Genomic DNA, 12,085 nt, shown 5'->3' with positions numbered 1-12,085 from the left:
CTCTCCATACTAAATCTCATCTTTGAGAGTCTTCCTGGAAACAGTGTCTGCGCAAACGCTACTGAAGCATGTTCCTGTGATTGTATCTGTGTATTCCAGTTGCTATAGTGCTATTTGTGAAGCTACAGCATCTATCTGGCATATCAGCCCGTGTGATCTGATATATCTGGGAGTTTGTAACAGGTGGAGCGCTGACAGGTGTGTGGGAGGATGTGTGAGACTGTGTTTGTCTGTTCTAGTACATTATTTACTGTACACGCATGTACAGTCTTTCACCTGTATGTTGTTTATCCTGGCCTCTTTATATTTGAATTTCATTTGAAATGTAGCGCTACCTATATTAATGTTCTCCAAGGGGTGTGAATAGCACTGACAGTGTGTACCTCTACGGTCCAATTCCAAAGAGTTGGGACGTAACAATAATTGAATTTAAAGATGAAGCTACAGCTACAGGACTACCTGTTGCTGTGATTTTAACAGAACAGGTCATTTTCCATCACCCATCCTGGAAACTGATAAAAGAGACAGCTAATACTAGCTTCCAGCTTCTGCTCTGTTGTACACTGGACGAGCACAACACTGCATGTGTGGAAACTCTCGATGACTCATCAGGTGTTGAAAAAAACAGTAAAATAATTATAGTTGGTAAGTTAGCTTTCACTTTCTGAGTAAAGGCTAGTTGGCCAAGCTTGCGAGCTACCAATACTGGACTGGAATACAAACTTAACGGCATGATGGCAAACTTGCTGTGTAAGTGACCTTTTGTAAACTAAAATGACTCTGGTTTACTTCTGCTACTATTTCTAACTGCTACTGCCAAGCTTCAGTATTTACCATTATTCCCTGTCACTTGTGGGCACAGTGATCGTTTTTTCATCAAAGTCTATCTTAAAATCTCGGTGGAAAATATCAAAAAAATGTCTATTTGTAACGTTAATAGGCTATTCAATAATGATGCATGAAGATATATGGCATGACATTAGTATTGGTTAATAAAAGGCCTTGAAATTAAATCAGCATGAGCCTGAAATGAACTTTCCTCCCGATATAACAGGCTGATAATATTATGCTTTAAGTATATGTACTTAAAGTGAAAGCGAATCAGTTACTATGTAGTTCTCTTATTTTACACAGTGCATGTGTACACTTTGAAATCATTGCATCACGATAACAGTAGGCGTAATAATGTTGATTTCAACACAGGAGAGCAAAAAAAAAGGTAAAAAATAAACACTACAAATAACTGTAGTATGATTATAATTTCCTCACACAAAAAGTGAGAATTCAAATTTCAGTTTGACTATATCACCACTTGGATGCATGAGTTGTGTCCATGTTAGCATCCGTACGACTTGTGTAAACGCTCACGCTGTTGTTGTTTGTGTTACCGTCCTCGTGACGGATGCTTCCATCTATTGCTGTCACCGCTGTGGACTGTTTTGGTAATGTGTGATTGGCCGATCTCTCCAGAGGATGTCAGCTGAGGAGACAGCATGTTAGACTGTAATCACACAAGTCTGACCTGACATATCATGACACTCCCCGCCACTCAGCGCGGCTGGGCACAGGTTGCTAAGCGACGGGCCACAGGAATGTCGAAGGCTCCGACATGAGGAAAAGCTCAGCAGAAGTGACAAACATGGAGGAGCAGGGGGAGTGACAAGGTGTTCCTCTGCACAGAAACACACCTCTTTCTCCGTCTAACCTTGTCACACATGCCGCCACCACTCAGCACCCCCCTCTCATCTTTCTCTTTCCTTGTTCCTTCCTGTCTCCGGGAAGAGTCCCCCAGTCAAAACATGTGTAGGAGAATTAAACTTGGATGTACTTCAGTTGTTGCACTGACAGATCAGACACCAGATCCTCGTTTCAACTTTTCCTGCGACGCAGCAACTTATGTTTTCCAGCATTTTTCTTGTTTATAGCGTTGGCTAACTGTGACGAGAGAGCACTGGGGACACTTCTGGTGTTAACTTAATTAAACTGTCAGAGGATGCCTCGTTAGTCCGCTAATTGTATACACTGAGGTAATCGGCAACCACTTTTTTTCAGTTTTTTTCGTAAACAGGAACAATCTGTGCTCTAAATAAACATCTATCACTATAAAACTGAATGTGCTTGCAATTTACAGTACATAGTATTCTACATACACTATAAATGAAAGAGTATGGTCTAGAGCTTCAATTGGAAAGCGTCATGAGGTTTTGTTGTGAATTGGCGCTATACAAATAAAGACTGATTGATTGATTAATTGATGGTTAAAAAATGACTGTCTCTAGTGACTAAGTGATTATTCTGGCTATTTTAGTCAACAGGGGGTTCAACAATATAACGAGAACTTTGCCCTGTTAGGAGGACTTACTGTGATTTTAGTTGAATTAAGTCTTAGTTGCAGAAGGCTCGTTCCCACAGTTTTATTTTAGAATATACAGTAGTTTTATGTAGGGTTGTACCAAATGTCCTTTTTTTGTACATTCAAAGCTTTGTTATGCTATGTTTTCACCTGTGTCCATTTGTTGGTTTGTCAGTAGGATTAAACAAAAACTATGAAATGGATTTCCATGAAAATTGGATGAAGGATGGGTCTCGGCCCAGAATAGACCCCATTAACTTTTGTTGCTAATCCGGATAAAGGGACAGATCCGGGAATTTTTTCTCACTTTCTTCAACACTGAGAGATGGGTGATTCATTAATGTTTCTGTGAATAATGCACGGATGGTATTTAGGTAGCTGGTATCTCAGTGATCAGTGATCTCTACGTGATTAATCTGATTAAATGGAGCGCCACGTGCAAAACAAATGCAGAAACATAATATGATCTTTTTTGTTGAAACAACCTCAGTAATATGCTTTTATAAAACAGATTTTTGTTGTTGTGGTTATATTAAAGTAATTAGTGGTGCTGTTATACCGTTGCATTAAAGGTAAGCGATTCTTGAGAAAGATAGTTGATTGTTGAGTCTTCACAGGGCGTCAAATATTTTTCAAATACACCAGGAATCAGACTCAACAATCAACTATCTCCAAATGTTGTGAACAGTCAAAGCTACAGAGCATTTCAATGTTGATTTAAATTCCAAACGTCAGTGAATGCAACTTTGAAACTTAGGGGGTTTTATGTTAATTTTATCTATGCTTTTATTCTATCAGTATGTTTTTCTTATGTTTTGGTAGCGTATTAGGATGAGAGAACTGTAATTTCCATCCCTTAATGGAAAAATGGATTGAACCTTGACTGGTTCTTTAGACGGCACATCAAATAAGCAACTGAAGTTACATTTAAATTATTTATAATAAAGATGAATGTATGTATTGTTTTTAAGATGTGGCTAAACTCAAACTTAATCAGAATGTATTATCTTCCTGTCTTTTGTTTTGTTTAGTCCGAGCTCGTTGACTTCATCTGAAAAGCCTGGCCTGACCTCAAACAGCCACTCAGACTGAGCCGGACCGAGACAGAGATGGAAAACGGGGTCAGGTCTAATCAACATTGCTGTCATGATTATGTCCAGTTCACTCCAACCTGTAACCAGGCAACAGGCAGCGCTGCCACAAAGCCGATGTGACAGTGGCAGGTAGATTGAACCTGGGAGGGTGGACAGGAAGCTTGGGAGGGCGGGTGAGGGGGGCTGTTTGGCCCAGTGCAGCCTAGTTCTGTCCAGCCCGTCACACTGTACACAGATCAGCTGTTACACAGAGAACCACAGGCAAAGGTGGGTAATAAAAACATTAGCCCCTATCTTGTTTAGTCCTTGTAGCAAAAGACAATACATATAAACATTATTACTTACTGAGATAAATACAGGTCAGGTTCAAAATGTTCCATTTAAGAATATAATTTATTTAGCTCTGGGCTGGAAGAAGCACAGGATGTCTACCGGAGCCAGCGACAAAACACTATACAGAAATCCTAATAAAAGACTTGATTTAATCCTTCCTTTGACACGTGTTGTCACATACTGTACACAAAGCTCTCTAATGGGCAGAGCTGCAGTCAGTTTAGAACAAAAAATGATGTCCTCTGTAAAACTTGTTCTTTAGAGAGTAACTGTCAGAAGCATTTGTATCATAGCTGTATTGATTTTAGCGAAATAAAATTGAAAAAAGCGCATGTAATAATTCTAAATAGACATTTTCACTTCCACAATGAGATAAAAATGACAAAGATTATTAAGATAAAGGGACGTAAAATGATCTTAAGAACAAAAGGCATATGCATTACACACAAATAAAAAAAAAACAAATATGTTCCCAGCGTGTGTGGACTTAGATCACAACTGTTTGTCACAATTTTATGACAGAACGACAGTGCTGCTGCTGACAGCACAGGTGTTGCAATGACAAGTTAAATTTCAACGATTTTCTGCACTTTTACTCTGCTGATGCTGTTTGTAATGGTTAGAGGCTGTCTGCTCTGAGCTACGCAATCCTCTGAACTTTCAACGCTCAGCTGGACTCACCTGGTGCCCAAAACTCACATCTCCCAACTCATGTGTGACATGTGGACTGGGATGATGCAGCAAATCAATATGTGTATTATATCACATCTGTCAAAAACTTGCAACAGGAAACTTACATACATTTAGATTTGCTAGTTAGATGTTAGATAGTATTATGTATTCTATGATTCCTCCACATTTAAGTTAAGTTATAGCCTCTTACGGGACCAGTCATGTAGCTCTGAATGACCTGGTGCTTCTTGTTTTATGGCGCTTTATTGTTTTATAGTTTGTATCTTGTATTGTTCTGTCTGTATTTTCTTATTGAGGTCTGAGTTTTGTGTTCTTGATGTATGTATTTATTGTTGAGTGTGTGTTTTGTATTGTCTCTTGTGTATCTGTTGTTGAGGTTGATGTATTTTAAAGGCCTAGGAGCTAAAATTGGCAATAGACAATTTTTTTTCTCCAACTTATCATTATGGAGTAGTTACCAATTGCACAGTGTAATGGTTGCAGAAAAATGACACCATCTAAGTAAATATTTGTTCCTATAAACCTTGCTTTCACTATGCTATTTGTTCTGCCACTGGGTAGATTGTCTTGCAAAAATGAAAGACGAATTATGGCACAAAGGAAAGAAGGATCAAAACAGGAAGAAGCATTATTTTCCCTGGACACAATCCCCAGGTATTGATGGAACAACTGGAATAACTGTAACAACCGGGTGTTTCACTCTGTCTTTTCATAGCACTGAGATTGGGATTTCTAGGTCTAGTTGGTTGCTTCTTGTTTCCTTTAAGATATAAAAGCTGTGGTGTGTGGCATCTGTTTATGCTCCACCCTTGTCCCTATACAAATAAACATTAATTAAATAAATAAATAAATGTATAAATAAATATAATAAATGTAATACTTTATATCCATAGATGCTACTATACTACTAAAACAAACTCAAACTTAAATGTGTAAATCCCAAATCAGTGAATAAACTTCTCCAAACCAAACCCAACTTCCTCTTCTATTATTAAAGTTGGCCTAAGCTTGTTTGTTTTTTTTGGATGATGATTCAAACTAGAGCATTTCTGAGCAACACTATTCAGAAGTACAGTACAGCCAGGGTTAAGGACAATACCAGTGTAATTTTCTCTATCACCGTTAACGCCCTGGAAGAGTTCAAATGTGCCAATTTAGGAAATAAATGCCTCTTAAAATTATTTCAGTGTTCAAAAATGATGTGGCTAATGGACGTTTTTTAAGTGGTCTCCCTAAAATGGCCATTAGGCATTAATAGTGGAAGAAAAGACATAAAATCACACTGTAATTATGCGAAGACACAACACCTCGTGAATAGAAGTCCTAATAAAGAAGGACCTTACCAAGGTCTCCTGCGGACGTCGTACAGGTCAATCTTGTTGGGTGCCCTCCATGGAGTGGCTGGGGAGAGCAAGAAAATAAATTATAGGCTGTACAGTGCACTGTAGGATATTTCAGATCAGATTAGATCAAAGTAATCATAATTTCATTCTGTCTATCGAGTTACCAGCTACAGCCATCTGATAAGAGATTGCCAATGTTCTGCAGCCTAGGGTCAATTTAGACTTTATCTTGCCGTGAGTTATAAGGCAGACTGTTGACTCGGTGCCCCGCCTGTGGCCTACCTGGGTAGTATCGAGTCACTCCTGTGGCACTGCCAAACACCTGCCAGCGCAGAGAGCTGTCCTCCCGACGGTTATCGATGAAGACCCTCTCCAGCGCCTGGGTCCAGTTTAACTCATTTAGGATTACTGGGGCTGTTGGAGCAAACACACACAGAAACACAGAGAATTTAAGCTTTAAATTTAGGCTCAGTGTTTTCTGGTTGACCAGTTTACACAGAAAGGAGAAGATAAAGTTGTAACTTTTTATGTCCCCTGTTTTTGTGATTCCTGCTGCAAGACGACACTAATCCCTAAAAAATAAGGTCCTCCTTCAATGAGCACGACTCAGAATGTGCTTCTGTTTATAAAAATGAAAAATAGTAGAGGAAATGTAAATAAGACTGCTGATCATGTGCAATAGTCCCTCAAAGTATTAAAAAAATTAAACTACAGGCGCCAAAAATAGTTTTTTTTATAATCGGATTTAAACCCAGTTTAACATTTTTGCATCTATATTTAAAAGAAACAAAGATAATTTCCCTAAAAACTCAAATAATGAGCCACAAATGAGGTATAACCAAAGTGCAAAGCACCAGGTTTTCTCTGTCGGAAGCCCAAAGGTCAACCCTCTTTGCCGAACAACCTTGTTGTCGGTGCCAGCAGCAGTGAGCTGAGAACATAAGAATGGATGTATGCAGGAAGCTCGACCGGATTTAGCCGTCTGAGCGGGGCATCGGTCTAATCTAGGTAATATCTGAGGAGTGCAGTGGAGGATTCAGAGATGACCTTGGAGGAGGTCATATGTCACTCCTGAATTGTTTTGCAGTGAAATCCAAACTATTTCAGCAACATATCCGTGATTGTGTGTTTGTGCCAGAGGATGTATGGGGGCTTGGCAGAGAAAGTCTGCTTGTGCATGCGTGGCCTGACACGTCAACGTGGGGTCGCAGATACATCTCACAGGTCAGTGGTGCTCTGTAAAATGGATTTATGGTTGTGGAGAGAAGTATTCATCATCTAGTCAACAAGAAGTGGAATAACAATACGACCACGTCAACATGAGCCTCTTCAGACACTTGTAACTTATATTATATTTACACTGTCCTTATTCTTTCATATTTTGATCCAGATAAGGCTTTTTCTATCCTTACAACATGAAACAATATGCATCCACACACACACACACACACACAGAGGCAAACAAAGAATGCTTTCAGTCTGTGTTTAATAGCTCAGCTGAAGTCAGAAGACGGGGAGAGCAGAGGTTTAATCGCCACCTGATTAAAGAGGAAACAAGACGAGGCAGCGAGCTGAACACAACTTCACTTGCTGCTCTGATTTAATTACTCAGCCAACCAAAGCTAGACGGGCCTCTGAACTGACAAGTCCGGCTTTTTTCAACCATTTGTTTGAATTTCATGCAAACAAATGATCATTATCCACTTTTCCCATGCTTTCCAATTAGTACTCTGCCTTTGATGAGCTGTCAGTTAAGAGGTAATAAACCTCCTTCACTGTAATTACCTAAAGAACACAATATTGTTTTGATTTTTCCTTCTGAATCAGTTCCACGTTGCCAGACTCTCTAAAATTGCAGCTCAAAACAAAAAGTTTCATTACTCTCTAGCATCCTGTAAAACAAATGCACACAAACACACGTACTCACTACAGCAGCACTAAGCAGTGTCTGGAGGAAAGGAATATATGAAAGCCAATTTGACGCCATCACCGAGGGGAGCTCCTCAACATGTTTTTTAAAATTCATAGACATAAATACAAAGGAAGAAACGGAGGAGGATAGAGGCAGCCCTACAGATGGGGATAAACTTAAAACAACCCAGAGAAAGGGGAGGACGATTGACGGAGAGCAACACAGAAATTAACATGAACGTCTGGCTGCTTTCACAGCTCGAAAAGGAAAATTTCTCACCCATGAGAAAGGAGGGGAAAACAAACTTCACCTTAAACTCCTATATTAAAAATGGCAGAATCAAAGAGTGTGGTTAAAGAATTGATTATTTGACGTTTAACAAATTATATCTCACCTTGATAAACAACTAACTGAAAAACTACCAAAAAAACCCTTTCCATTGTGAGTTTGTTGGATGATTAAGTCCTGAGGAATGTGTGCCTGCCAGTGACGTTTCTGTGACAATCCCAGTTGCATTTTACCAGAATAAGAAAGTAGAAGAACTTTATGTTCTCTCATAACAGTGTTTATGCTAGCCAAGAGTCCAGATGGTCTAAAGAACTAGAAAGACTAAACTAGAACAGAGAAATTAGTGACAATCTCAGTGTCTCTGACACTTTTTCCATGAGTTTGCAAACTTGCCCAGTTTCTCCTGTGACTCTGATTCACTTCACGAGGACCAGTGGCTAAATTTTACTGATGTTTGTGACTGGAGATTATCTGGGAAGCAAACCATGCATTTCAATTTCATCTAGGTCGCGCAATACTCTGTGGTCAAAGAGCCATCTGATTAATGTGTAAAAGGTATTATCCTTTAAGCATGAGCTATCACAGCAGGTAGCTGCAGCAGTGGCGGCACCAGCCTGTGTGCTGTGAAGTCGTGGGTGCTCTTATCTGGAGAGGCACTGGTTCTGTAATGATAGCTGTCCCAGACAGGCCAAGGGCAAAGAGACAGCCTGCGACCTCCGTTCAAAACTAGCCCCATCTCAGCTACCTTGACTAACATCAAGGTATTAACCAAACTCTGGCTATGCAGGGATAGCAATGTCAGGATTATCAGCGGCATACACACAAGCTACAGTCTGTGTCCTGAATTTTTGTGTATGTTCATGAGGAACGTACCAGTGATAGTATTTTGTCTTTATTGACATGGTCAGTCTTTTTACACCAAAATTTAGTGTGTATATGCGTGTTTTTTTTTTTTTCTCGTTTCCAGTAAGTAAAGTTTATCTTTTCTTTTTTTTTAACTGCTGTGTCATACTCAATGTAACAAGCACATCCAGAAGATGTTAAAACTTGTTTGAAAAAAATCTTAACAAATTAACCAAACAGCCCTGGAATAAATGCCAATGAACAAAATCCAGATGTTAGTGGGTTTTTGTCCAGCTTGAAAGGTGTATTTGTCTACAAATCCCTCCTGCAGATGTGAGCCACCTCTACTGTGTGTATTTGTACTCTGCAAACAAACACACACACACACACACACACGGATACGAAAACACACATCTGCAGGTGATCTCTGCAGAAAAACGGCCATATCAGAGATAAGAGAACACAGCAAACTAATTCTCTTTGATTTATTCAGTGAGGATATGCCGTGACTTCTCAGGACAGTTGATAAAAAGACAAATTTCCCCTGGGGGGGAAATATGCTCACACAGGCAGACAGGGCCTCCGAGCGCTGTGTTGGGCTCATCTTTCACGTGAAACGCGCCTCTCTCTGATATCTTTAAAAGGTAATTCATCAACGTGCCGCTCCCCTGACATTTAGAGCACCCTTGGCTTTGCCCCTTTATGGAGCAAGACTGCACACCAAGTAGGGAAACAATTATGAGTGGGATTTATGGAGCATCTCTGCGCAAGATCATTTCTCAACCCCCCCACCACCACCTCTATCCTATGACCCCACCCCCCAACCTCTCATACACACATTATTCACACTGATGTACCCGAGATACAGAGCCATCCAACGCGATCTGCGCCTTATGCCCTGTATTAATCCGACATTATATAAATAGCTAAATGCGTTTACTGTACACACAGAGCAGAGAGAAAAAAGGCACATTGGCCTGTAATATATCACAGTGGAACACAAGTGGCCCCTCATAAGAAATCCATAATGGTAATAGCTAAAGCTATTAACTAAGTCCCCTCGAAGAGTCATAACCATTATCATAAAGCGTTAACATATTCTACTTTTAAACAGAGTGACTAAGTGCTGCTGCTGTAGTTCAGTTGTACTTCCTTTGACATATAGGTGACATTACTCAAACAGACAGGCAGGGTAACACTGGGAACAATACAGCTTGTTTTGAACCTTAGTGAGTTTATAGCCACACAGCATATTACCCATAATTCATATCTAAAGGGGAAAGTTATTTTCAATACATTAAAATAAAGAGAAACATCAACATTGTTTATAACTCGCTCACGATTTACAGCTTTCCATGTGATTTTTGGCAGTAAAGTCGAGAAAGGAGAGAATGATGAGAAATCCATTGATCATTTCCTATAAAGATATAAAAAGCAACATATCCGCATTAAAATGTCTAAAAACGACTAGACATTTGTTTTTATATTTTGTTGGGTTGTGTTCTTAAATTCTCCCAAATGTTTCCAACAATATTCAAACCCAGAAGAAATCTGTTATTCTATTTAAGGTAAAGGTGCATTTATTTTGGTCACCTGTTGCTAAAAATTCTGAAAAAACATCCGATGATATCTCAGAGAAAGAGGAAGGAAGTCGTTGAACATGACTAAATGTGACTTCAATAAACCTTTAATAAATGACCCCAGTTACTTTAAAGTTACTGTTTAATGTTTAAAATAACACTTAAGATAAGTGAGAAGATGTTTTTTATTGTAATTTGGGTGAACTGACTGTAACTGACCACTAAATACTGTATTGAAATGATTTTAAGTTACTTTCTAGTGCTATTTGGATAATTAGGTCTATCTTGTTATTCATATACAAGTTAATCATACTTGAATCGCTACAACTAAATAAGCTATTATAATGGTTGTTTTACTCATTTTTACATTGCTCAGGAATTTTATCATGAATTATTTCTATTGTCTGTTCTGTTGATCTTATTTTTTTTGCCTTTCTTTTGCCAACTCATGTTGTTTTAAATGTGATATAGAAATAAATTTGACTTGAATTTTGTAAGTAGTTGTTTGTTTACTAGTGTTATGTTTACATTTGGACAACTCAAGGTAAGCCCAGGTATTTAATAAGCCAGTTTACCACCTGTTATATATCGATTCATTGGCATGGAATGGAAGAGTAAAACAAGGAGAGTTGTAAGAAACACCAGTGTTTCCTGAGATGAAAAATGGGAGAAAACTAACTGTAAATCCTGCTTTAACACCATTGGTGAGCAGAAAGAGGTACATATGTAAAGTAGCTTAATTACCTTTACTACTGGTACTGTAGGAATGAGTTGTTTATTCATTTAGAGGGAAACTTTTCGCTGCTCCACTTGTTTAAAGTATCAGCATACAATGCCAGCTAGTTATAGCGGCTTTGGTTTTGTTTGAATTTGAATGTACTGTATATTTTGTTTGTTGGAAAAGTCATTTGGTGGGTGACTTTTTGGGTGGTGATATTGAGGTGTATGATGAATTAAGGTGTAATTTATTTATGCTTCAACTCGTGATGATGTTTATAAGTTTATAAGGTGTTTAAAGTGTCTCTGAATTTCACCAATTCTTGTATTTGAATGTGTATTGGGGTATAACATGAGTTATCAACGTGGACTGCTTATTGAATTTAGCTTGAATGTCTGCATGTCCCCTGAGCAGTGTGTTTTGCTCACTGGACCTTTGCACTGATTATTCAGTATTTGAATAATTGTATTTTGCTCACTGTCTATCGTATGTGCCGGTTTTGATTTTAGATGTGAAGCTATTAAAAGATTGATTTTTTTTTATAGTTTTCATTATGTTCCTGAGATAATAAAATAAAGAAGAAAATAAAGAAGAAAATAAAGCGTGAAGCATCAGTTTAAACTCTCTGCATCTTGATTATCTAAGCCAAGGGCTGTTACACCGACACTATAAAACCAACAGACCAGTATCTCTGTGTCTCCGTGTACCACCTCCTCCTGTCTCTGTCTGTGTTGTCAACCCAGTTCCTTCTCTCTCCCGTTTCCTCTCTGTCTCTCCTTCTTTCAGGGCCTGGCTGAGTGTTAAAGAGCCTGAACCTTAAACCTTTCATCCTGCAGAGTAAACGGCAGCAACAGGAACTGGCAGCAGCTCACACATCCACACACAAGACACGCTAAAACAAAGTCTAAGCCTTCAGAGAGAAAAAGAA

General features: G+C 38.9%; 1 protein-coding gene across 1 annotated transcript in view; it reads right to left on the bottom strand.

Moving 5' to 3' along the window:
• The window catches only part of cacna2d2a (calcium channel, voltage-dependent, alpha 2/delta subunit 2a), a 161,384-nt gene that overhangs the window by 40,447 nt on the left and 108,852 nt on the right, over nucleotides 1-12,085 (bottom strand). Inside the window, exons 7-8 of the mRNA XM_073469195.1 lie at nucleotides 6,099-6,230; nucleotides 5,817-5,874 (exon numbers count right to left, since the gene is read on the bottom strand). Of these exons, the coding sequence (XP_073325296.1) occupies nucleotides 5,817-5,874; nucleotides 6,099-6,230 (190 nt within the window). The remainder of the gene's footprint in view (nucleotides 1-5,816; nucleotides 5,875-6,098; nucleotides 6,231-12,085) is intronic.

This window comes from Pagrus major, chromosome 6 (assembly GCF_040436345.1).
Source record: "Pagrus major chromosome 6, Pma_NU_1.0".
Taxonomy (NCBI): domain Eukaryota; kingdom Metazoa; phylum Chordata; class Actinopteri; order Spariformes; family Sparidae; genus Pagrus; species Pagrus major.
Note: the sequence above shows the minus strand (reverse complement) of the source record. Positions and strands in the feature narration are given on the sequence as shown.